This window comes from Protomyctophum parallelum, assembly GCF_964188405.1.
Source record: "Protomyctophum parallelum genome assembly, chromosome: 4".
Classification (NCBI taxonomy): Eukaryota; Metazoa; Chordata; class Actinopteri; order Myctophiformes; family Myctophidae; genus Protomyctophum; species Protomyctophum parallelum.
Window position 1 is genome coordinate 1,382,095 of NC_139700.1, and position 26,537 is coordinate 1,408,631.

Consider the following 26,537-nt stretch of genomic DNA (forward strand, 5'->3'; position numbering starts at 1 on the left):
TATTCCCCGCATGAATCAATGCAGCTCTGATAAATAAAGTATCGGATATCTATTTTACTTCTGCAGGCGAGTGTTCTTTCTTTTTTTTATAACCCTGCAGTGCATTCATCAGTAAGGGCTTATCATTGCAGAGTTGTAATATAGCATTTGGTCGTGTGGTGAACAGTACAAATTAACTTCTTTCTCATTATGTGAAAGTAACTAACATATCAGTTAACTTATTAACGTTCTGACATTTAACAAGGAGTGAAGCAATGCGTGCCAAGTTTCGTTTTTCAAAAAACACATTTGTGGTAAAGGCTTTAGTTGCAAAGTTTGTGGTAAAGGCTTTAGTCAAAGTGGTAACACATGAGGACTCATACAGGGGGAAAGCCCTTTAGTTGATCAGATTGTGGCATATGCTTTGCTAAAATGATCATCTATGAAAGTCCTTTGCTTGTACATATGTTAAAAGACACCTTTTAGCTGCAGTTTTTGGCAAATGCTTTGGTGAAGCATGTGAAGATAATGAGGATTGATACTGGGGAGGAGCTTAATTTACTTGTTTAAGTTCTACTCACCTATTTGTAGTTTCAGTGGAAGTGCTGTTTGTAAAGCCAAAGCTTTGTTGTTATAGCGTTATATAAAGGTTTCTATGCTACAGGTATTTTATTTGTGTTATATATCATTACAGAAATGTTATGAAACGGTGCAGGTTCACCTCCAATTGTGTAAATTGTGTAGTTAGGCCTACCCCATAATAACTACATACAGCAACAATCACTGCTTAATTTTAGAGACTGTAAACCTTGCAATTAAACTATTACTACAGGGTACATTATTGGAGTAAGTATACATTTTTCATACATTTTCAATCAAATTAATGTCAAATGCGCACTGCACGACATTCCCAGCTGTTCACTGTCGCCACTCGCCACTGTGGAATGAAATCAGCTGTGCGGAGCTCAGCTGGTTTAGCTGGTTAATTTGCGCAATTGCAAAAGAAAAGTAATAATAATAATATATACGATTTATATAGCGCTTTTCTAGGTACCCAAAGTCGCTTTACAGAAAGAAGTACAGCCATATTTATTAGAAAACAAATTAGAAGGTTTAAAAGGTTAAAAACTAGAAATAAAAATCAAAAGAGGGGCAAACAAGAAGGGTGTGTGTGTGTGTGTGTGTGTGTGTGTGTGTGTGTGTGGGGGGGGGGGTTATGTAGGGAAAGCCAGTTTGAAAAGGTGGGTTTTGAGTGTGCTTTTGAACATTTCGAAGGTGGGGGCAGCGCTGATGTGAGTTGGGAGTGAGTTCCAAAGAGAAGGTAATGGGGATTGGATAATTTTTTAGGGCATTTCACTCATTGTGGGTCCAAAAATACGTCAATGACTCGGCGATACTCGTAGAGTCATTGAGAGTCATTGAGCTTGAGTCCGAGTCAAGTCTGGAGTCTTAGGGGGCCAGTCCGAGTCGAGTCTAGAGTCCCATTTGTGGTGACTCCAGTAAGAGTCTTTAACTTAACATCTCTGACACACTCAAGAATGAAACTACAATGATGATCATTGATTAACTCAGGAACCACAATTGCATAAGTTTGCAGCTGGAGGCGGGACCCCAGAAGCTGATCCAGCTGAGACTCACATTTCATTGGTTCAATAATGTGTAAAACCCACACTGTCAGTACACCCAGACCTAGGTAACTAGATGCGACCAAAAATCGCTCATGGCAGCAGTCTCTTCCTGGTGGATGGAAATGAAGCTCCACTCACGCGGGAGAAAGCCGCATTGGCTTTTTCCCACGTGGGTGGACCTTCATTTCCATCCACCAGCTGTCTAAAAACCCAAGAGACTCCTGCCGTGAGCAATGTTTTCGTCGCACCTTGTCGCCTAGGTCTGGGTGTAGCCTACTGTCAGACGTAAAGGGTGTTCAATAGCAGCGATTAATTACAGGACCACTTGAACTGAATTTTAATGTTTGTTGTCATTAGAGATGTCCCGATACTGTATCGGTATCGGGAGAAGTATCGGATCTGCCCTTATTTGTCATATCGGGTCATATCGGTATGGGCCAGTCTAACCACAGATCCCACACAGGGGTAAGGGGTTTGACACTACGGCAGGTACATAGAATGTTGGGGCATGTGGAGTTTGCTTGCACGTTTGAGTGAGGAATCTGCTATAAACACAACACGAGATATATAGCTATAAACACAACACGATATATACAGCTATAAACACAACACGAGATATATAGCTATAAACACAACATGAGATCACTACACTGGTATCGGTAATCGGTGTCGGTATCGGCTAACACAGAAATTGAGGTATCGGGATCGGATCGGACATCCCTAGTTGTCATGTATAGCCCCCGTCCTGCAAACTCTTGTTGTTTGCAGAAGTAGTTTGTTTCTTCTACGCGGTCTGCTCTGCTGTAGGCATTGTGACTGTTTGCTATGCCCTCGCAACCATGGTATGTTTACTGTCTGTTTCTCTGGTCTTTTTTATTGAATTATTATTGGACAGTGGGCTAAAAACCATAGGGTGCATTCCCTTTTATTGATAATGATGTTGATGAGATCCCATGAATGAAATGCCCTGTTTAATTACATACTGTAAATACATTTTGTCCTTATGTAAAACATGTTTCTGCCTAATTTTATATGTAAAATGAAACGTGTTCAATTAGATAAATGATAAGGTGCAGCAATCCCCTATAGATGGCATTGTCACAGTTATACCGCCCTGTTTCAATTTGGCGTGGATCGGCAGGACATACAAAGTACAATGACATGTGCATTGATTAACAGCTAGAAAGACACACATGCACTGGATATTAAGTGATGTCACTGAGACATCACAAAATCACTGAGATTTCTTTCAATTTGATTATGAGTGTGTGTCTAATTCTTCCCTGCATACATTATTTGGTGTTTTCCGCTGGATCCAGAGAATGGATTTGCAGAATTCTGTTGCCTTGTCTCTCGCACGCACGCATGCATGCATGCACACGCACAGACACAGAGTCACCCATCACCCCCCACCCTTTGTTCAACCAGGACAATGAAAATATGAGTAATTCACAAGTAACCTAATCAAGAATTAAACTACAATGATGATCATTATGATGATTAACTCATTCTAGGATTAACTCAGGAACTAGATTTGCATAATGTTGCAGCTAGAGGCGGGACCCCAAAAGGGGCGCGCCAATCCAGCCACATCATATATAGTCAAAGAATCCCTGTCCCATTCCATATACCTTTTCTTACCACGCCAGAAGGAGCTCCTGAGCAATAAAGTCTGTGGAGAAACTTCTACTTTTCTAAACTATAGACCTGCTGAACTATCCAAAGACCCAGGTCTATGCATTTACAACTCTCCAGAACCACCCAAAGACCCAGATCTACATATACAGCCCTCCAGAACCATCCAAAGACCCAGGTCTACATCTACAGCTGTTGCCAGAACATACTGTTTTATGGGCAAGCATCTGAGTGGACTGCAGCCATCTACACGGAGGAGATTCCAGGACGGACACACACATATTGACTTTCTACAACGTAGGTCAGGCCACCTCCCACTCTTTTCTGTGTCATCGATATTTACTTGTGCAGAGTGTGCAAGTAATGTCGGCTGAGTATGTATGGTATGTTACCGTATATAGGCCTGTCCTCGTTGGTCCCTAATTGGCTGTTAATGGTGACTTAATTAGGATATGACATAACTACGGTACGTTTGGTGATCGGCTGGGTATGTATGTCGGGGTAAGAATGGTGGTCCCTTATTGGCTGTTTGATGGTGACGTAGCTAAGGTTCATTTTAAGGTTGGTATAAGGTCAAATAACTGGTCTAAAGGATTTAGAACAGCAGTTGTAATAGACTAAATTAGTGAGTAGCAGCACTTGCACGATCTGCTTGCGCACAAGTAGGCCATGTATGGCCTACTTGTGTGCAAGGCACAAATTGGCACCATGACAGTTTCTAGTTAAATACAATTTTTTTATGTCATAACTCATGAAATATTGCATCCTGATTGAGCTTTATTGTTACACGAATATCAATCAATCAATGCATGTATCAATTAATAGATGAACAGATCATTTGAACAAACATGGCAGACTGACTAACAGACAGACAGACAGACAGACAGACAGACCTACTAGTATATAACTATACTACTATTGATATGTAATTTCTGTTGTGTTTTGTCTTCTAGTATTCCTCTGGTGTAACAACAGCCTCAGAGAACATTCCAGATCAGGTGTGTGACCGGCGGAAGAAATGCCTTCAAGTTTGACTATTCAGAATGAGGAGCTGACCGGCCTCGTGTTTCACCTGCCCCGTGACTCCCAAGGTTGGCATATGATCGATTGGTATCATGTCCTGTGTTCGACTCAGGGCTTTGACTCAGGGTATCACAGCTGGGATGTTCATGTTGGACACAACCAACGCTGGTCAGTAGGTGTGTGTGGGAAATACACAGGGAGTGAATCCTGGTTTTTAGAGTTCTATGGGGATGAATACAGAGCTGTGCATGTCTCCTCGTCCTCATCGGATGCAAGCCCTGATGAGGATGAGGAGATATCAGACTCTGATGAGGGAATATCAGAACCAGAGTGGTTCGAAGATCGGACTGTTCTCTCAGTGGATCAGAAACCCCGGAGGATCAGAGTCCAGCTGGACTTGGACAGAGGGCAGCTGTGCTTCTCTGATCCTGATTCTAAGACACACCTACACACCTTCACACACACCTTCACTCTCACACTCTTTGCATGCATTTATAATGGTGATAATGCTGATGATGGCATGTCTCTGAAGATGTTACAAGGGCCTATGGAACAGAGAGTCCAGAAATCACTGGATATTTTAAAGGAGAAACGGAAGGTCTTTAATGAAGTGAAAACAGATTACGAAAAAACTGAAAAGCACATCAAGGTTCAGGTCAGGAAAACAGAGGCACTGATTAAGAAACAGTTTGAGAATCTTCGTCGGTTCCTACAGGACGAAGAGGAGGCCAGGATCGCCGCTCTGTGGGAGGAAGAGGCTCAGAAGAGTCAGGAGATGAAAGAGAGCATTGTGGATCTGAGCAGAGAAATGGAAACCCTCTCCAACGCAATCCAAGCTGCTGAGGACCAGCTGAGAGCCAACGACCACGTCTCATTCTTGCAGAACTACAAGACCACCATGGAGGGAGTCCAGCTCACCCTGCAGGACCCACTGCCACTCCCAGGAGCACTGATAGACGAGACCAAACACCTGAATAATCTGACCTTCAGAGTCTGGGACAAGATGAAGGACATTGTGTCCTACACTCCTGTCATCCTGGACCCCAACACTGCTAGTCCATGGCTCATGCTGTCTGATGATCTGACCAATGTGAGACAGGGAGAGGAACAGCTGCTTCCTTTCAACCCAGAGAGGTTTGACTGGTTCAGTGCCCTGGGTTCTGAGGGCTTTACCTCAGGGTATCACAGCTGGGATGTTGAGGTTGGAGACAATGAATACTGGAAAGTAGGTGTGTGTGAGGAGTCTTTCGGGAGGAAGGGAGACACAGGGAGAGGATACTACTTGATAGAGTTCTATGTGCATGAATACACAGCAGTCTCCTCATCAGGTCCTGACTATGAGTGGAATGTTCTCTCAGTGAATCAGAAACCCCGGAGGATCAGAGTCCAGCTGGACTGGGACAGAGGACAGCTGTCCTTCTCTGATCCTGACTCTAACACACACCTACACACCTTCACACACACCTTCACTGAGACACTGTTTCCATACATTGGTAATTATGATGATAGGTCTCTGAAGATGTTACCAGGGAAGATCTGTGTCACTCTGGAAAACCACAGTTAGAATGTATGGTTCAACCTATATTGAATGTATTCATCTGGTATTGTTTAGGAGTATCCATGGTAATTGGTAATTGGAATTGGAATTAAATCATTAACCCGTGATTAAAATCCATTAAACTGTGATTAAAACTTTAAACTGAGATTAATGAATGGATTCAACTTTGTTTTGTGTCCATGTCCGCCATCTTGGTTTTGCGCTGTGAATAAACAGCAGCAGTCGTGAGAATCATTAGCGTTCTATTTAATTCATATTTGAGAATGTTTAAATTGAATTATTGTGCCTGCAGCTAAAATATATATAATAATAAAAGCCGTCTCGCTCGCTAAAAAAAACAACAGACTCAGAGCTCAGAGCGTCACTCCGTGGTGCCTGGTAGGTTTATAGATCTGTTCCGTCGATCACACCACACCACCACTTCCTCCTGGATACTAGTTTCCCTAACAACAATAAACATGGCGCATGAAGCCATCTGCATGTGCTGCCATGTTGTTTTCATTTAAACCTCTCCTGCTGGTTTAGAATGAATCCCTTATTGATACTTATGTAACCTGGGCACTAAGGCCCGGAAACAGAACCAGACTACGCCACAATGGGAGTTTCACCCAGAGAATATATGTACAATAGCCCACTGGGCAATGATAAGAAGGGGAGCAGAGACGTGTAGTTCCAGCGGAAATATATTGTTTTATTATGTTTACTACAAAATGTTCATTAAAATATGACTTTAATCAAAGGTCGATATCTAAAATGATCTAAAAACGGCAATAGCCTACAAAGCTTAAAACTGTATACCAGTAGCCAGGGGGTACCAAGGTGTCCTTACTGACAGGAAGGCAGGGAGTGAGGGGAATGAGGGGAAAGGTCACCGCCACCAAAATAGCGCACACTTCACATCAAACACTGCAAGAAAAGAGAATAGAATTACACACACAGCACTGATCTCACATTAAACAAATAGCATGCACTATAACTAAACCCCAAGACAGCCTACAGGACCACGTGACCCACCACCTGTCAGGACTACACCTACAGCACCCTTAGCTACTGGCACTACTATATAGACTGATAGGCAGAGCCGACGTTGAGCCGTACAGTAGTGCAATCACCGCGCGAGGCGATTGGCGGAGGTTCTCCACTCGGTCTCCGTTGGCCAGATTAGCATATGGGAGTGTCCAAGGTCGCCAGAGTTGCATACCTGTGTTCAAATTTACATCTCATTAAATCTGACATCCACGAGAGGTCCAGGGTTCGAGCCCGGGATTGTGCAAAGCGTACATCTGACATCCACGAGAGGTCCAGGGTTCGCGCCCGGGATTGTGCAAAGCATACTGTGAAAGAGAACTCAGAACCAAGTGGTATATGTTGCAATTACAAATAGTTTGTGCTTTCGGGTACTATTATGACTTATGATAACATTTCATGTAATAAACACACAAGCAGGACATGCTGTAAAACATTAAGCCTTCTATCACCGCAGGGACTTGAACCCCGTTTCAGACACCTGAGAGTACCTTCTACCGGTGATCGTTTTGGCCATGCTAACATGTCCTTACTTGCATGATAAAATAAAACATCTGCTGATGCACAAACCTGGACTGTCAATGTTGTAATCTTGAATCATTGGATGTTTCTGCGTCTCGCAACAGGAAACCGTCCTCCAGGCGACCACAGCTGATGAGACGCCGGCTTGAGTCCAAGTGGTTGCTCCAGGCGCTGTGGGTGAAAATGTATAAAATATGATAAGACTAGCCTGCCTTGATCAAGCACCAACACAGCTTTCCTTCATTGTTTACCGATTGACCTGTAATGACCATGTACAATAGCAAATTGGGTTAAGGTTATAGGGTTAATTATTAGGATATATTGTAGATCGGCTATCTTATATTTCTGAATTCACATGCAAGTAAAGACATGGTGTTGCAAAGCAAAATAAAGCGCTGGTATTGTACTGTCCGAGCTTCTGCCTGGATATGGGGTTCGAAGCCCTACAGCGCTGTAACCTGCTGACCTGCCTCACCTTAGTCCTGCTGTATGTTTACATTAAATATGAAATTCACTATTTCACCAGTGTTAAGATGCTTTTAATGTTTTCTATCATATACTTGTCCATCTCATTTAAAAACTGTCTCTGCTGTTGGTTGGATAGTTGGTTGGATGTAACTTTTTCTGAATGGCCTGTGTATTCATTGCAGCTTTAATTCAATACTTAACTGAGGGTAATGTTATATTAATGTCAATTTGTGTTGCTATACAAATGCTCATTTAACCCATTCTGGACCCCTTTTGGTGTTTTAAGCATCAATTATACTTTAGCTATTGTTTATACCGACCCGGTGTTTTGGCTATTCGGTGATATATTTTCGGCCTATTTGAGCCGAAACCGAATAGGCCGAAAATACATTTTTAGCCATTTTCGGCCGAATATTTTCGGTGGCCGAATTTTCGGTGCATCCCTAATGACAAATATCAAGTGTGAACCCATAGTCATTCATAGCTACTGTGTGTAGGTTTATTTTTATTTTATCGTACAGCCTAATGCAGTGGTTCTCAACCTTTTCAGGCTGGAACCCCCAAAATAATCACATTTAAACTGGGGACCCCCACCCTGAGAAGCACTTGGAATTGTAGGAGTTAAGTTGAGGTATTTTATATTTTAATATATATATATATATATATATATATATATATGGCGTTTGAGCTTGTAGATCAGCTGTTTTCACTACTTCAGAGTTGAGGGTGCTCTGTGCTCATAAATAAAACATCTGAGAACCACTAGTACTAGTTGGACTCCTAATGAGCTTATTTCTTAGCTTTATCTTTTATGTATTCATAAAAGTTACTGCAAAAAAATCACTGCATTTTGGTTTAATTCATTTTATGGAAAATGTTTATGAAACGACCATAACAGACGCAGTGTTTGGGAACCAGTGCTTTAGGGGATATGAGAATGATGTCATACAGTGCAGATCATCTCTTTTGGGATGAAGACAGATAGTCACTGACACTGATGTACTACAGACACTGATGAAGACAGATACCGCTCTAAAGTCCACAGACTCACTCAAAGCCAAATGTGAGAACCCAGAGCACTAGTAAATAAATATACATCTCAGATACAGGCAAGAGCTGCAACAGTCAATCTCTCCATTTCAGCATAAATAATATAATTCATGTTACACTGAGCACTTTACACAACTCAGACACCCAGATGGATGACAAACCTGTATTGACAGCATCCACTGTTTTGCCACAGCTTCCTTGGTCAGAAAAGGCCAATCTACAAGCTTGCAGATCGGCTATTTTCAACAAATCAAACAACTGCAGTTATGATGATGATGATAATAAAGTTCACAAAAACAGCTCATCCCCTCAATCTGCTACATAATGAACCAAGCTAAATATATTTAAAATAATATCGAGTCATTTGGGGGTTCTAATAAGTGTATATGATCAGTGATTATGATCTATGGAACATTATATTTGGATTGAACAGACTGTTGTATGGTGTACTGTCTGTGTTGTTGTTCCCATGCTAAAGTGCTAATTCCGTCAGCATCAGTCCCTTAAGGTCAAACATAAGCAAGAAAAATAATCTGGCAATTTAAACACGCAATGTTACATGTTTTTAGAGGCGTTGTGTTTATTTTCTGTATATATCCACCTGTCTCCTCTGCCTCTGCCTCGACCTCAACAAGGTCACGGCCGTCAGATCCTGCATGTTCAGTGGCAGAAGCCGCATGGATCGACGATGACCTGTTTTTGTCTATCGATTTACCAGAGGAAGGTAAATGCACGCAATAAGACAATTATTATAGTTTAGGCCTATACTTAACCCAAAACAGTTTTCTGAAAAACCCATGTTCCTATGTCAATGGTTCTCAACCTTTTTCATGTCAAGGACCCCCAGAATTATCTGTAATTGGCCGCCGACCCCCATCTGAAAATGTTGTTCCAGGGCCTCGATTTAAAAACAAAAAAGCAGATCTACAAGCTTGTAGCGCGACACTCAGTGCCGCGCTATGAGCTTGTACATCTGCTATTTTTCTATAGCTTCTAACATAATCCTTAAACACCAAAAGGATTTCCCGTCATGAATGTGTTAATATAGTATAGTAGTATACCTACATATGTTTTGCTTATTATTGATGAAATATCAAAACTTTCTTTTTCTCTCCTGTGCCATCCACAGCTACAGTGTCCGTCATCACAGCCTCCTCGGCAGCGTCACTACCTCCTGCCACCCATATGGCAACAACATCAAAGCCACCTGCCTCATCAACCCCACAGCCACCTGCATCCTCTTCCTCAGCCACACGCACACAGCCACCTGCCTCCTCTTCCTCAGCCCCGTCACAGCCACCGGCCTCCTCATGGCTCACCTTACCCCTCGACTCCCCTGTAAGTAATAATCAATTATTTTTATAAAAATATGAATAAATTAAAGTTTCAAATCACAACAGTTTACTCAAGACACTTTAGATGTAGAGCAGACACCCTGACAGTCCCACCCTGAAAGAGAGAGACAGAGTGACAGATGGGGAGACACAAGCAAATACAAGTAGCATCAACAACAATAACTCTTATAATATAACATAGTATTAGTATTAGTGTGTAATATAATATTTGTTTTTATTGTTGTTATTGGAATAACGTTTAGCACTCTGAGCTGGAGTGGAACCCCCATCTCCACCCGAGAACAACACTAAAGCATTTGGAGAAACAGGCTAAATTAAGTGCACACTTCACCTTGAGGGACTTCACACCATAGTGTGAAGTCAATGTGGCTTTTGGGGATGTCCTTCCTGGCGCGCGTGTGTGCGTGTGCGTGTGATAAACAAGAATGTATAAACACATAGCAAAATAGACTGGTTTGATCACAATGACACACAAGTCAATTCACTACAAGATATTCCAAATACTCCAGATATCATGTTCATCAATGAAATTAGAAAAAACTTAGAAATAGGCTGCCAATTTTATTTGTATAGTCTAGTATATATTTGTAAAAGTCTAGTAGTGTCAAGTAATAGTATGTCATCAAATCTTAGCTGGTTGGACCATATAATGTCACCTAATTCTGATCAGTGAGTTGGTCTAGTGAGTGAGTGAGTGAGTGAGTGAGTGAGTATAGAAGTTTCCAAAAGGAGCTTATCTGCATGCACTGTATATTGACTGTATAATTGCCACGTACACAATTCTGAAATAAATACCATTAATAACACAGAGATTGTATCTTTATCTTTAACTATCCATGTCAACACGTATTGGCCCAATGATTCTCAATAAGGGAAAGCTGTTTAATCTAGTTGATGTGTCAATTTGATCATGGCAAAATAAATAAAAAATATTAGTTTTTGGCACTGGGACCAGTGGGAATCGACAGGTGGCTGGTAGCACCTCCACCACTGCAGTGATCTTTAGGCCTTGGCTGTAATTTTATTGTTTATTTATTCTTTGTTTTCTACTGCATGCTTTTGTGTTTGTGTGCTTAGTTTTAGTGAGTTTGTTTTATTGTTTTTATATGGCATGCTTTGTTCTTAAATGGAAGTCGCTCTGGATCAAGAGCATGATCTGATGCATGCCTAAATTGTATTGTGAATATATTGTTTTATATTAGGAGGTTTTTACATTCAATTAACTTGTACATTGTGGCTTTTGTAATGTTATATTGCACAAGCTTTTAATTAGGAAATAAATAATAATAAATATAAAGTGTTTCACTTTAAGGTTAATAAAACACCTCCTTGTGGTGGGGGAACTTTCTCATTGTCTCAAACTTGTTTGTAGCCTATGTGGGGAACCGGATTGCTAAACATTATATGTAAAGTTGTAACTTGTAAACATACAGGACAAAATATGAAACATTAAGCACACACTGCAGGGACTCGAACCCTGTTCCCGGGGCAGAACACCAGGAGTACCGTTACCAGTGTTTTTGCCATGTTGACACAATATGTCCTCAATAATAAAATAAGCTAAATTATATTTACACTGAGCTTTTTACTGCGTTGCCAAGGCGCTAATTCAGTTAGCAAGATAAACATCTGACGATTTAAACGTGCAATGTTAATGTGATTAATAGTTAGTTACTGGCTTCTGTTGGCATTAAAAAAGCCACAGTGCTGTATGCTTCGGTCTGCTCACTCTGCTGTGCTGTCATCACCACCACCACCCAGCCGCCGCTGTGTGAAAAGCAGTGAGACAGATATACAAATCCAAGCCATAATGTAATCAAATAAAAAAAAACATAAACATCGGGATGTTGTCGGGGCCCGACCTACACATTGACACCGTGATTATTTTATCAAAGTGCCGGTAAATTAATGCCCAAACCTGCTGCTGTGATGCTGTAGGTGAAGTGTAGTTGTTTCCGTCCGCCCGTCCATAATTTCGTCCAAACTTATAAAACATAAAAATCGGGATGTTGTTGGGACCCCACCGACACATCTATACCGTAATTAATTTATCAAAGTGTTATTTCTTTCTCAACGCAGCTTCTCCGGTCCGGACTGACAGGCACTGGCTGTGGCTACACTGGCAGGCGTGAAAGCTTCAGTTGTCCGTCGCGTCAGGTCTCACTTTAAATCCTTCCGGGGCTTTGGGCGGTTCCTAGAGGAGACGCACACGGAAGCCTATTTAAACGCCTGTAGTCCTCTATTTCTTCGTTAGCGAAGTGGGCGTGAGAGGGACGTTTGATTGACAAGATGTTGACACAGACAAAGGCGCATTCTAATGTAGGCTATAAGTTGCTCTGTTGCTACTTCGCTGTCATGGCTGTTTAGACGACTGGTTAACGTACGTGCCTTTGGAACGGGGGACCCGGGTACGCCTCCCGGCCGAGGAGTTTTAAAACTAGTTTTGTTTTCGCCGACGACTTGCGGACGGACAACTTACATCTGACGCTCTCCTCCGCGCGGCGTCAGATGTAAGCTGCCGACAAGCGTGTGTCACCCGGCGGTGAGAAGGAGAAGGAGATTTTTGATTGATTGATTTAAATATTTATTAACAGTTTGCAGAATTACAATACATTTCAAGCACAAACTCAATACAAAGACTGTTAACTGTGAGTGGACGAACCAATTAAGCATTACACTTGTTTACAACAGGGTCCACATTGTTCAATTCATCAAAACATTAAAGACGTACAAAAAGACACTTCTATATAGTTAAAGAACAGAACAGGAATTCATCATAAAACAGTGTTCCCTGACAGGGAGTCGAACCCGGGCCGCGGCGGTGAGAGCGCCGCACCCTAACCACTAGGCCACCACCACGGAGATGGATAATGGTGATGAGAAGGGCAGCACATGATGAAGAGAACGGGCTATTTTATAAATATAAAAAAAAGTTATTTTCAATGTCATGGATCAGGGTTACAGTAAATGACAATGTAATTCAGCCAGGGGTGCCATGGATGAAAAGATTACAGGGGTGATCTGAAGCAAACATGAGAACCAATGCTTTACTTTATTTCTTCAGACGATTTTTCAATGTTTTGTTAACAATTTGGACATAATGTTACTTCGAGCAGTTCGAGCTGCCCACTGCCCAGATGTCTTCCTGTATCCCTTGACATGGCTTCACAATTCCCTCCCAGGGGGCGTTTGACAGCGTGAAAGAAGACAACTACAAGTATAACTCCTCCCAGTGGACGGGCTGCAGGCTGCATCTGTTCCATTGGCTAGTGCCTATCACTGCCGGGTGACGCGCTTCATTTTCACGCTTGTGCGCGGCTTCCATTTGAGTCTGTCCGTCGCGTCCAGTTGAGACTGTCCGTAGCCAAGGTTGGGCAAGTTACTTTGAAAGCGTAGCTTGTAAAGCTACAAGTAGCTCACCATGGCAGTAGCTTGATCAAGCTACATAGCTACCCCTGGAGAGATGTAGCTTGTAAAGCTACAGCTACATGGAAAAAGTAGCTCAAAGTAGCTCAGCTACTTTTTATTTTTCAGCGTTAAATTGAGAATGTACATGCGGGAGACCCCTCCTCCCCTCTGGGAGACCCCTCCCCTCTGGGAGACCCCTCCTCCCCTCTGGGAGACCCCTCCCACCCTGCTCCCCTCGGGGAGACCCCTCCTCCCCCTGCTCCCCTCTGGGATTCCCCTCCCACCCTGCTCCCCTCTGGGAGACCCCCCCACCCTGCTCCCCTCTGGGAGACCCCCCCACCCTGCTCCCCTCTGGGAGACCCCCCCACCCTGCTCCCCTCTGGGAGACCCCTCCTCCCCCTGCTCCCCTCTGGGAGACCCCCCCACCCTGCTCCCCTCTGGGAGACCCCTCCTCCCCCTGCTCCCCTCTGGGAGACCCCTCCTCACCCTGCTCCCCTCTGGGAGACCCCTCCTCACCCTGCTCCCCTCTGGGAGACCCCTCCTCCCCCTGCTCCCCTCTGGGAGACCCCTCCTCCCCCTGCTCCCCTCTGGGAGACCCCTCCTCCCCCTGCTCCCCTCTGGGAGACCCCCCCACCCTGCTCCCCTCTGGGAGACCCCTCCTCCCCCTGCTCCCCTCTGGGAGACCCCTCCTCCCCCTGCTCCCCCCTGGGAGACCCCTCCTCACCCTGCTCCCCTCTGGGAGACCCCTCCTCCCCCTGCTCCCCTCTGGGAGACCCCTCCTCCCCCTGCTCCCCTCTGGGAGACCCCTCCTCCCCCTGCTCCCCCCTGGGAGACCCCTCCCACCCTGTGATACCAGGGCCAATCAGAGGCCAATTAGAGGCAGCTGTCAAGTGCTGATATGCCCTCAAAGCAATCATAAAAAGGAACAGTCCTTGATTTTTCAAAGGGGGTTCTAGTACAAGAATTAACACAGCAACCAATGGTCAAAATTAATATATTTCTTTCATGTTATTGCCCAAAATTGTAGCTTGTAACTTGAGTAGCTAAGCTACAAAAAATGACCCAAAAGGTAGCTGAGCTACTTGACGAGGTACACAAATATGAATGTAGCTAAAATACCACAAGCTACAGCAAAATGTAGCTCAGCTACGTAGCTCAGCTACATGTAGCTTAATACTCCCCAACACTGTCCGTAGCGTCCGTCGGACGCGGAGGTGGAGCTTATTTTCCATCCACCAGCTGTCTAAAAAACCCATGAAGAAGAAAACTTGCGCTTCAAGTTCACGCCTGCTGACGGCTAGATGTGCTCACAGGGACTGCAGGCAGCAAGCAATGGCCGCCGTTCTGTTTCTGAGAGCTGGGGAGGGGGGCGGGAACCTGCTCTCCCCGCATAATGAGATGACGGGTGAGGAGGGGGCGAACGGAGACTGAGATTGCATTGGAGTCAATGAGGGCAGCTGAACGGAGACTCGAGGGGGAGGGCCCGGTGAGCGGAGACCGAGCGGAGACAGGAGCTTCAGAATGGGAGCGGACGGGGCCGACCGGAGACTGTGGGCGTGGTCCCGAACGGAGACTGAGCGGAGACTCTTTGCACGACCGTAGACTCCAGCTCTCTCGTGATTCTATATATTACAATATTTCTCACAATTAACTCATGGAGTCACATTTAATAACTATTGTAAACATACTGTGAAGCATTTTCGCCAGGCAACAATAGTTCCATTAAAAATATATATTCTGAATTAATCTTTTCTCTTTGGGCATTTGGCTTGATTCATGACTGTACAAGATATTTCTTGAATTGAGAATACATGACTGAAATTGTATAATCAGTTAACAGATCAACTTGAAATGGCGTCTCCGTCGTCCTAGTAACGGCTGATGTTCCATTGTGGTCCTACACGGACCATACACTGCGTAGCTGTCCTCGTCAATGCCAACTTATCAAAACATACCGATCTGATTCTCGTTTGGAATAAGAAGCGTCGGGGAGACGGAAGGACACTCACATTGCGTTGTGGTTGCACACCCTTTAGCCCTGTATTTTGTTGTTGTGATTGTTGTTGAGAAACAGGAAGACACTCGCATTCTTCCTGTGACTGTCTATGTACAACAATTCGGTTTATAAATGCAACTATGAGTAAACATATGTGTCACATACATTAACTATGCAGCCCATGTAATGCGTCAATATAAACGCATCGATGAAAGAATAAATACATACCGTAAATAAATGAACGTTTTTTTCTGACGGGGTTCGAACTTGGTCCTCCGTTTGTCGGCATAAAGTTCCCCAGTCATGGAGCATATGCCTACTACAGTGAGCCATTCTAGCCATGACAATTTGTAATCGTAATCAAATCATAGGTTATAAAAGCAGCCATCACAAGTTGTTCACAACTCAAAACGAACTGGGAACTAGATCAACTTGAAATCTCATTCAGATTCACACCGATTTCCAAAACTGTTTAATAAGCCTACAGATTTGTTTTTAACATCACCATCTCACCATCATCACCTATATAAGTTCACCTTATGGTAATTAATGTTATACAGGCCACATAGAAATAGTAAGTATGATGCATGATAGGTTAAAGTAACAATTTATTTATAACATGACCTAAATATGCCCAAAAGCCACATTACACTGACGTGACTTGGTCATCAAAGCGAATGGTGCTAATGTTTCAGTTTCACACACAATATTCTGCCCATTTAAAGCGTCAAAATAAACGCATCAACGGATGACTGAATAAATAAATAATTGTCAACATCTCACAGGATTCGAACTTCTCCCAATGTCAGCAGGAGCACACCAGTCTGAAGCATAGCCCAGTGTGCCATATATGTGCACTTCATCTCTGAACAGTATATAACTCATAGAGTACAAATCCAGTTATCACAACTCAAAACAACAATAGATTAACTTGAGATATCAACAACACTGAATGACTGAGGCCCCTGGCTTAGGGTGCATACTTAGTTTAGACTAGTCAATGGTCTACTCTAACCAATGACTAGTCTAAACCAAAAACTGTCTAAACTAAGTACTGCACCCCCCTGGCTCCTCTGTCTACCTTTATTCCTTCTATCCCTATTTCTATTTGGTCTTTGATTAATCATCATATTTACTATTTCTATGTGGCCTGTATAACATTAATTGCCATAAGGTGAACTTATATAGGTGATGATGGTGAGATGGTGATGTTAAAAACAAATCTGTAGGCTTATTAAACAGTTTTGGAAATCGGTGTGAATCTGAATGAGATTTCAAGTTGATCTAGTTCCCAGTTCGTTTTGAGTTGTGATTGATTGATTGATTGATTGAAATATTTATTAACAGTTTGTAGAATTTACAGTACATTTTAAGCACAAACTCAATACAAAGACTGTCAACTGTGAGTGGACGACCCAATTAAGCATTACACTTGTTTACAACAGGGTCCACATTGTTCAATTCATCAAAACATTTAAAGACATACAGACATTTAGAGACATACAAATAGACATTTCTATGTAGCTAAAGTACAGAACAGGAATTCATCATATGGGAAGCAAAAAAGGGAAAAGATACAATATACAGTGAGGGAAAATGGGGGGGGGGGGGGGGTAGGGGGGATTCAGATTTTACAGAGGCCAGTTTCGAATTGCAGCCATCCGTAGGTGCCCTTTGAGAGCGGTTTTGAAGGAGTCAAGGGATTCACATGTCTTAATGACTGTTGGTAGGGCGTTCCACATTTTGGTGGCATAGGAGCGAAAAGAATTTAGTCCCTTGTTTGTGCCGAATCTGGGTTGTACATGGTTTGTTGCACTCCCTCTGGTGTTGTGGGTGTGGACTTCGTTTACATTAAGGAAGTATTTAGACAGGTACATGGGTATCTTGGTGGTGTATAGAATCTTGTGGACCAGACCCATTGCAAGATGCTGTACTCTGTCGTCGACCCTAAGCCATCCCAGCCTGTCAAAGTGGGCAGGGGTGAGGTGGGTTCGGGGGGTGAGGCCAAGTAGGAGCCTGAGGTCCAGAGGTCTGGAGCCTTGTTTTAAGGGCCTTTGAGGTGCTGTGGTACCAAGAGGTGGATGCATAGTCAAAGAAACCTTGTACGAGGGCTCCTGTTAAGGTCTTCAAGGTGTTTTTGCTGACCAGTGAGGAGATCCTGTAAAGGAATCTTGTTCTTTGATTGACTTTTTTGATTACGTTGGTGGCCATTTTATCACCGGAAAGATTGGCCTCCAGGATGGAACCTAGGTAGGTAATTTCATCTTTTCGTGTGATAATATTGTCACCCACTCTAACCAAGAAGCCATCTGCCTTGCTGAGTTTACTATTTGATCCGAAGAGGATGGATTCAGTTTTTCCCAGGTGTAAGGATAGTTTGTTATCAGCGAGCCAGGTGCAGATTCTACCGAGTTCAGAGCTGAGGGTCTTTTCAACCTGCAGTTTGTTCCTGTCCGAGACCAGCAGTGCTGAGTCATCTGCGAACAGGAACAAGTTGCAGTCACAAGCTGAAGTCATGTCGTTAACATAAATTAGGAACAGTAAAGGCCCTAGTATGCTTCCTTGTGGGACGCCACAGCTCACTGGGAGGGGAGGGGACAGTGTTCCGTTCACCTCCACCATCTGTTCTCTCCCCTCCAGGTAGGATTGCATCCAGCTCACTGATGTGCTATCAAAACCAATAGCTTTAAGCTTGTTAACCAGTATGGAGTGGTTCACGGTGTCAAAAGCCTTTTGGAGGTCCAGCATGACCATGCCGCAGTATTTTCCAGCATCCACCTCGTGTTTGATGTGATCGCTCAAATAGAGGAGGCATGTGTCAGTGGAGTGGGATGTTCTGAAACCAGATTGGAACTCGTACAGCAATTTATTAGAGGCAAGATACTTTTCAACCTGTTCATAGACTATTTTTTCCATCACTTTCGAGATGGAGCTTAGAATAGAAATAGGGCGGTAGTTGCCGGGTTCTAATTTACTCCCTTTTTTGTACAAGGGGGTTATGGCTGCTTTTATAACCTATGATTTGATTACGATTACAAAATGTCATGGCTAGAATGGCTCACTGTAGTAGGCATATGCTCCATGACTGGGGAACTTTATGCCGACAAACGGAGGAGAAAGTTCGAACCCCGTTAGAAACAAACGTTTATTCATTTATTTATTTATTCATTCATCGATGCGTTTATTGTTACGCATTACATGGGCTGCATACTATAGGCTACGCCAACAATGGTGATAGGTGCATTTCTAAAACGTAGGTAGGCTATAGTATTGTTGGAGATAGACAGTCACAGGAAGACGGGGTTGTCTTCCTGTTTTAATAACAACAAAACATACGGCTAGCCTGAGTAGCCTCGGTCCCAGGCTTATACTGATCTGCGGCTATCGCAATGTGAGTGTCCGTCTGCCCAAGAATCAGATCGGATAACGGATTGGGTATGTGTTGGCATTGTGACAGAAAAAAAGTGGCATTTGCAAGGACAGCTACGCATTCTGTCGCCGTTAGAACATCTGCGCCGAAGACGCCGTTTCCACGGCGACGGAAGACGTCATTTCATTTTGATCTGATTTCATCCAAATCGGATACACCGGCATAGACGTGTAGCTTGTCCGTGGAACATTTCAGATGTTCCGTTTTACACACCATACTGTTTGATAAGACCAAATTAATGTCAGTCTCCAGGTTTTCTTCAGAATAATATGAACACAGATTTAGTAGGCTATGACTATGTAGGCCTATGGCACATTAGGGGTTCTCAAATGTTTTATTTACAAGGGCCATCATAACAGTATACAAATAGAACAAAATGTAGCCTCCATTTGGTTCCATCATGGGTTCCATGTGTATACTCAGTAACAGTGATGATTCATTCAGGGCTATCTTATGTGTTTCTGTTGATATTGTCCACAAATTTTGTCCACCACAAACCAGCATATTATTGACTAGCCTGTCATTAACCAGACTGAACGTGGATTCCATCACACGTGCGTTGCTAGTCCAGGGTAGGCTATGAGACAACCAAAACAACATCAAAGTTCAACTATAGTAACCTAATGCACAACAACGTACCACAAAGCATTGCGGTATAAATACTTACAGACTAGTTGGAATGTGCACACACCAACAGAAGTTTCTTTGTGATCTCAGATGGAACAATAGCATCAAAAATAAAATTAATCCACTCGGAGCGCAGGTCTTCTTTTAATGGGAGATGATGTAAAGATATGTTTTGATCGACACAGCCAACAGCTGGTTGAGCAGCCATTGTTACCGCATTCATTCACAAATGAAAAAGTTTATTTTACTACTACGGGAGGGAGAGGAGAGGAAAGGAGAGGGAGGAAGGAGAGGAGAGGGGCAGGGAAAGGTGGTGGGCAGGGAGCAGAGGAGAGGGGGCGGAGGTTTAGCGGTGTTATACGTATGACACCGCCGTCCAACCAGATGAGCCGTTTTTGCATAATTATTCACACAACTCCAGAAAGCAGAGAATACACTGAATGTTCAAAGTTTTTTTTTTTTTTTGTGAAATTTATGTCAAGACACCCCAAAAAACACAAAATAATTTGCAAAAATGTGTTTTTTATGTCACAATCCCTTTAAGGTGACAAATGTAACCTGACACTTGCTTCAGTTAAGAGCAGTTTGACGTCACACGGAAGACTGAAGAAGTGAAGTATGAGGATGCGTGACGACCACACCCTCCTTCAAATCCTACAGTCAGGACTGATGAAGGTGAAGAAACACTGTCTTCATTATCAACGTCTCCTCTGCAGATGACGGTCACCTTTAACTGGAAGTGAATTCACCAGGTAAGAATCCTAAGAAAATATACAGTATGTGGTGCATGTGGTTTATAACATTGTATAATGCTATATACAGTATCTAATAATTGTATAAGATAAGAGTGATAGTTGAGTCTTGAAAAGCCATATTTGATACTCACAGATCAACAGGGGTGTTGCCGGAACACACGATTAAGGGATAACAGTGTACTTTTTACATTTTGTATAATTTGTTTCAAAGTCACACACACACACACACACACACACACACACACACACACACACACACACACACACACACACACACACACACACACACAGGTTGACGGATAAAAAGGTTAAAAGGTATAATTAAACTGAATGTTAATGAAAGTGCATGGTTCTTTCACGTCTATCTACATCGGCTAATTTAAAACCCTTGATATTCGTTTTTATGGCTGGGTGTGTATGTTTAGTCAGGGTGACAGCAGGTCGTCTCCACAGCTATTGTGCCTTTCCCCTGGGAGAGAACTGGGTGTCACAACCAGTTTCCACCTCTTCGACGACTTGTTGCTCATATGAACTTTTATTTATTTCCATAAATATGCTATGTTCGTGCCAAATCATCATTACAATTACAGCCTTTATTTAACACACATACACACAAAAAGCACTGGCAGATATTAAATGTATTGGCTGATTCATAGTCCTATTTATGGCCGAACAGAAGTCTGTTCTGGAAAGGTCCTAGGGCCGAATTTTGTTAGGCTCTATAAAAGTCAAATCATACTCTGTCACGGCTAGCGCCGAGCTCCTTGACCTGGTCCTTGATATGTTTAAGTAGCCGAGAAATGAACCTCACAAAGTTGGTAAATATCTGTAGAAGCTAACATTTTGGATGTGTATAGAACGTGTATAGAACATCAATTAACTTTAGTTTTTTTTTTCAACCAAGGTTCATGTTTTAGGATGAGTGTTCATTATTTTTCATTTGCTGCTTTCTTTCGTTTTAGGGATTTCAGCTGTTTTTGACAGGGGGGTGGGGGCATTCGAACATGGGGCTAAATATGTATTTGTTTACAACATTTTATAGCAATTTACTTTTTTTATTATTTACTATAGTCCTACTAGACCCCAAGAAATTATATTATATTATTATATATATATATATATATTATATAAAAGATCACGGGATCTACTGAATGTGTCAAACTGACATATTGAGCCTATATATTATGACAAACAGTGTGGCTTCCCCCCAGTAGACTACCTTCACATTCAGTAGATCCTGTGATCTTTTGTGGCCAGATGTAATTTATTGGGGTCTTGTAGGACTATAGTAAATAAGAAAAAAAGAAATCGCCATAATATTTTATAAATAATTTAGCCCCATCAAAAATAGGTACAATTGCTAAATCAAAAGCAAGCAGCAAATGAAAAAAAAATGAACACTCATCTTTTACTTTCTCTAATAACAACTTAAGACATGAACCGTGGTTGAAAAAAAACTAAAGTTGTCCTTTAAGATCTGCTGTTGATCGTCCTGTCTGCGACATGGCAGACTGGGATAGCAGCAACCTAAATGATCAATGGAGCGATCGATGACTCTCACAAGAAAGCAGACAAACTCGCATTTCTGCATTACAGTTGACGGGTGGGGGGCTGGCGGCCCGTGGCTATTCAGATACAATGACTGAATTCCCTTTGTCGCTGGAATACCGGCTGAAGTGGATTCCTCAGCGGTGCATGAGAGAATGTATCTCTGCTCTGTCTCTCTGCTGCTCTCAGCTGCCTGACTCAGTGACAACACATTGATCTGCATATATTGCACATATATACTGCATGACATGATGATTTAGTTAGGTAAAGTTAGCTTAAGTTGTGGCAAATCTGCAGAAAAAAAGCTTACCACTAGCTTTCTTCGATGTGTTCATAAACGTGTCTACTATCACAGAAAAAAACTTTGTGACAGCTGCTGAAAGTTGGCGTACCATTATCAACCAATATAAGGCAAGAAAATTGGGCCGAATTTAGCCCAAGGAGTATTTTCGTGCAAAATGCATGCAATGGATTCAGCATCATGAAAACCCCCTAGTTTGACACGTCAAATGCTACTTAAAGCATAATTAAATTTGGAATTCTTTGCCTTATATTGGTTGATAATGGTACCCCAACTTTCAGCAGCTGTCACAAAGTTTCCCAAGGGATTTGGGTTGGAGATTCTTTTTTCTGTGATAGTAGACACGTTTATGAACACATCGAAGAAAGCTAGTGGTAAGCTTTTTTTTTTTGCAGATTTTCCACAACTTAAGCTAACTTTACCTAACTAATTGTCTACTACTGCATCAGAGGGACTGACTGTATACGTGCATTATGATATGAGATGCATGTGTTTTCCTGCTCATTCTGTTCTTACCATGGGTTCGATAATCTACTAGGGACGTCATAGATCCACTGTCCTACTGTATATATTTGTGTATATTTGTGTAACTCTCGAATACATGTGCAACTGGCGGCCCGGGGGCCACATGCGGCCCCCACCTTCACTTAATGTGGCCCTCAGGTTAATGTCAGAATACTGATATAGTATTGGTTTCAGCTGTTACAATTCCACAACATGCAAACATGACCCGCTTTAATTACTGCAGTCTAAATCAGTAGCTCATTGCTCAACACAAGTATAATTAAAGGCATTTCAAATGACATAAAAATGATAATTTTCAGGATTTCAATTCGAATATAGCAAAAAATAGCCGATCTACAAGCTCAAAACGCGTCGCAGCGCGTTTTGAGCTTGTAGATCGGCTATTTTCGCTACGACAGTAATATATGGCCCTAGGGAGTGAGTGTGGAAATATAGTGGCCCTCTCCATCGTCAAAGTTGCCCACCCCTGCTCTAGAATGTATGTAATACTGCGCTGTGTTGGCATATGTTCGCTGTGCCTGCAGCTCGACGGATCCTCACCCACCACCCCAAGGTTAGATAGAGACTTCTAGAGCTCTTATAGATGGTCGCCCTTTAAGATCAGAACTATACGTGGTGCAGCTGGTTCCTTTCGTTGGGTTGGCTAACTCGCCCGTGAATCAGAGGCAGAATAGGGCGGGCTCATGGCTCAGCGTGTCCCTGACTTGAATATGGCAAGCAAGCAACACAAGTTATTAAAAATATGAGTAAGTATTAGTGAGAGTTGAACATAATACACATGAAAAGTGTGGCGTGTCAAACCCAACATCCAGCTCTTTTCTTATTATGATGGAATGAAAGGAAAATGGAGACAAATTGACACACAGAGCTTTCTGTTTAAGGAACACAAGGCTGCTGTACTTTATACCTCATACTTTAATGCTTAGTATAATGTATAAAGTACAGCAGCCTTGTGTTCCTAAAACAGAAAGATTGGGTATTGGCTAAGACTGACGTTATGTATCTTTCAGGACCTTTCACTGCTTTGTCTCAACCATTGCTATATAGCTCTGGTCTCAGCCACCACGGTAGATATTTTGACATTCCGTTGTTCTTGTTTTTTTGGAATGTCCACTACTGTTGGAGCAGGTTCATCCTGATGTTCTGGGCTTCTTTGTAATGTTAGTGTTAGTAAAAAGCAGGTAAAAGAGTAACGTTTGAGGCAGACTAATATTCACTGTAGTAGAAGGAGGTGCGGGGCAACCGCAGATAAAGCAAAAGGCAATTAACTGCCAATATGTTTCGACCTAACCGGTTGTATCGGTTAGTTAGGGCCTTATTTTAACCTTGAGTGCCCGGATTGTTTCTTTCTTCTTTCTTCTTTTTTCTATATAATATAGTTCCTTTGATGTTGGCTGTCCTGTGGGTATAATATCCTATGCGGGTAAATATCTGACTAGCCCTTGCTCGCTGGTGTGACGCGTGGGTCCTCCTCCAGTTGTGTCACACAAACACACTCTTTTGTGTGTGTGTGTGTGTGTGTGTGTGGCTTGGTAGCCTACATTCCAAAATGACTTGGGCAGAAAATGCTTTCAAGTCAACCTTTTGACCTAATTGACCTTATGCACACCACTGCCGCCTTGCCAGCAAGGTGCTACCTAGGTGCAACTTCCCATTGCCCATTCATCCAAACAGAAAAGTCCTATCAAATTGTATTAAACAACATCAAACTCACCAACATTGCAGCTGAACGAAAAGTTTGAATTATCCTCTTTCTATATGCAAAGTGTTTGTTTCATAAAAATCCACTGTAGACATGTTACAGTATATGATTTATTGACTTATGAGCTCCTTTCTGTTAAGAACTTCCTTGCAGGTGATTTATTTTCTCTAAAGTGCTGGAGTTTGGTAGTGCTTGTTGCATACCACTCAACAGCCCATGCGTACCACCTGTTTTGAATTTGCACATAGTGCAGGAGGCAGCAGGGGGTTGCTTTACTGATAACGAGTGCTTCTGAACTCTGACACTTATTATGACAATTTATTGACAGGAAGTGGCTCATAACATGTCTACGGTGAATGGTTTTTATGAAACAAACACTTTGCAGATAATAGCTCAGACGGCCAATTTTCTGTCTTGTCCCAAGGCCACTCCAGCCGCGACTTGAGTGACAGGGACCTGGGGCACGCCCACTTTCTGAGAGAGCTGCAGTTTTGCATGCTTTTGTTTCCAGCTTCATCTTGGTGTGAATGAAGCATCACGTGTGCTTTCTACTCATGAATCTGTATGCTCATAAACATAAACATAACGTGTGTGCAGTGTGCGTTCAATGTCATTAGCACCATGCATGCATGCATACCAGAGTGGCAGCATTTCACACCAACTGAGAAGTTGGTGTCCCTGGGTCTGTCCCTGTGTCTGTCCCTGTGTCCCTGGGTCTGTCCCTGGGTCTGTCCCTGTGTCTGTCCCTGGGTCTGTCCCTGGGTCTGTCCCTGTGTCTGTCCCTGGGTCTGTCCCTGTGTCCCTGGGTCTGTCCCTGTGTCCCTGGGTCTGTCCCTGGGTCTGTCCATGTGTCTGTCCCTGGGTCTGTCCCTGTGTCCCTGGGTCTGTCCATGTGTCCCTGGGTCTGTCTGTCCGAGCATGAAAATAGCGTTATAGTGTTTGGTCACCACCAAGTGTACAGTACAGTACAGTACAGTACCACTCACTTCAGACAGGTCTGACCTTTTTCTTCTTGTCAATTCCAGACCAACCCAGCTGTCACATGTGTCACGTGTGCTTTCTTCTCATAAATCTGTCTGCAGGTATGTGATGTCTCACAGTCACACCTAGCTACGCTATGTTGCTGTCACGCTGGCTTTAAGAGTGTGCAATCTAGGCTCCTGTAATAAAACATACACATCACACTTAACATAACCTACAGTATAACAATGATGATCACAATATGACATGTTATATACATTTGTATTCACAGAATAAATAATTTGAAATAGATATGAATACATATAAACTCTGTAGGCTACAATACATCCTCTGCAGATGAGGGTCACATTTTACTTAATCTGGATGTGAATTCACCAGGTAACGCTACTAAAAGGCAAACATACTATTGTTTTAATGAGTTAGGGTTAGGGTTATAATTGGGCTGGGACTTTAACTGATTTATTTTGATTCATTAATTTCAGAAAAATAATGTTTGAAAAATGTTTAATCAAGGCTTATTTTTGCACCACAGAATCTTTCTCACTGACTTCCAGGTGTACCGATCATAAAGGTGTGTGAATCTCTGAATATATATTCCTAAAATTACTGCTCTTTATGGTAAAACTTTGACTGTTCTGTTTTTGATACTAACTATATCTATTCACTCATTGATTCACTCGTATAACAAGATTGGTTTTAATTGTAAACAAACAAATGCCTCTCAGCCAGTCAAATATCCGCATAACAGATAGCCTATGTGATTAAACATGCGAGTAATCTTGATTAATTAATTACAAAGACTCTAATTGATTAGTTTTTTCTAATTATAATGTATAATATGACAAGATACAAATACAGATTATGAATGTTTGATGAACAGTATTGCTTTGCATAATACAACTCTGAAAGTGTAAATTGTGCTACTATACATGCAGGCAACAATAGACGGTGTCGGTTATACAAAACCTCATTCCATTGGTGAGTTGATTATACAAAACCTCATTCCATTGGTGAGTCATC

General features: G+C 42.5%; 1 protein-coding gene across 1 annotated transcript in view; it reads left to right on the plus strand.

Annotated features, from left to right (window-relative positions):
* Positions 1-4,260: 4,260 nt before the first annotated feature.
* Positions 4,261-26,537, plus strand: part of LOC310858026 (uncharacterized protein) — a gene marked incomplete at both ends in the record, with an annotated part of 66,561 nt that continues 44,284 nt past the window's right edge. The window contains 4 exons of the mRNA XM_083764073.1: positions 4,261-4,333; positions 4,484-5,444; positions 7,476-7,556; positions 10,019-10,227. Coding sequence (XP_083620199.1) covers positions 4,261-4,333; positions 4,484-5,444; positions 7,476-7,556; positions 10,019-10,227 — 1,324 coding nt within the window. The remainder of the gene's footprint in view (positions 4,334-4,483; positions 5,445-7,475; positions 7,557-10,018; positions 10,228-26,537) is intronic.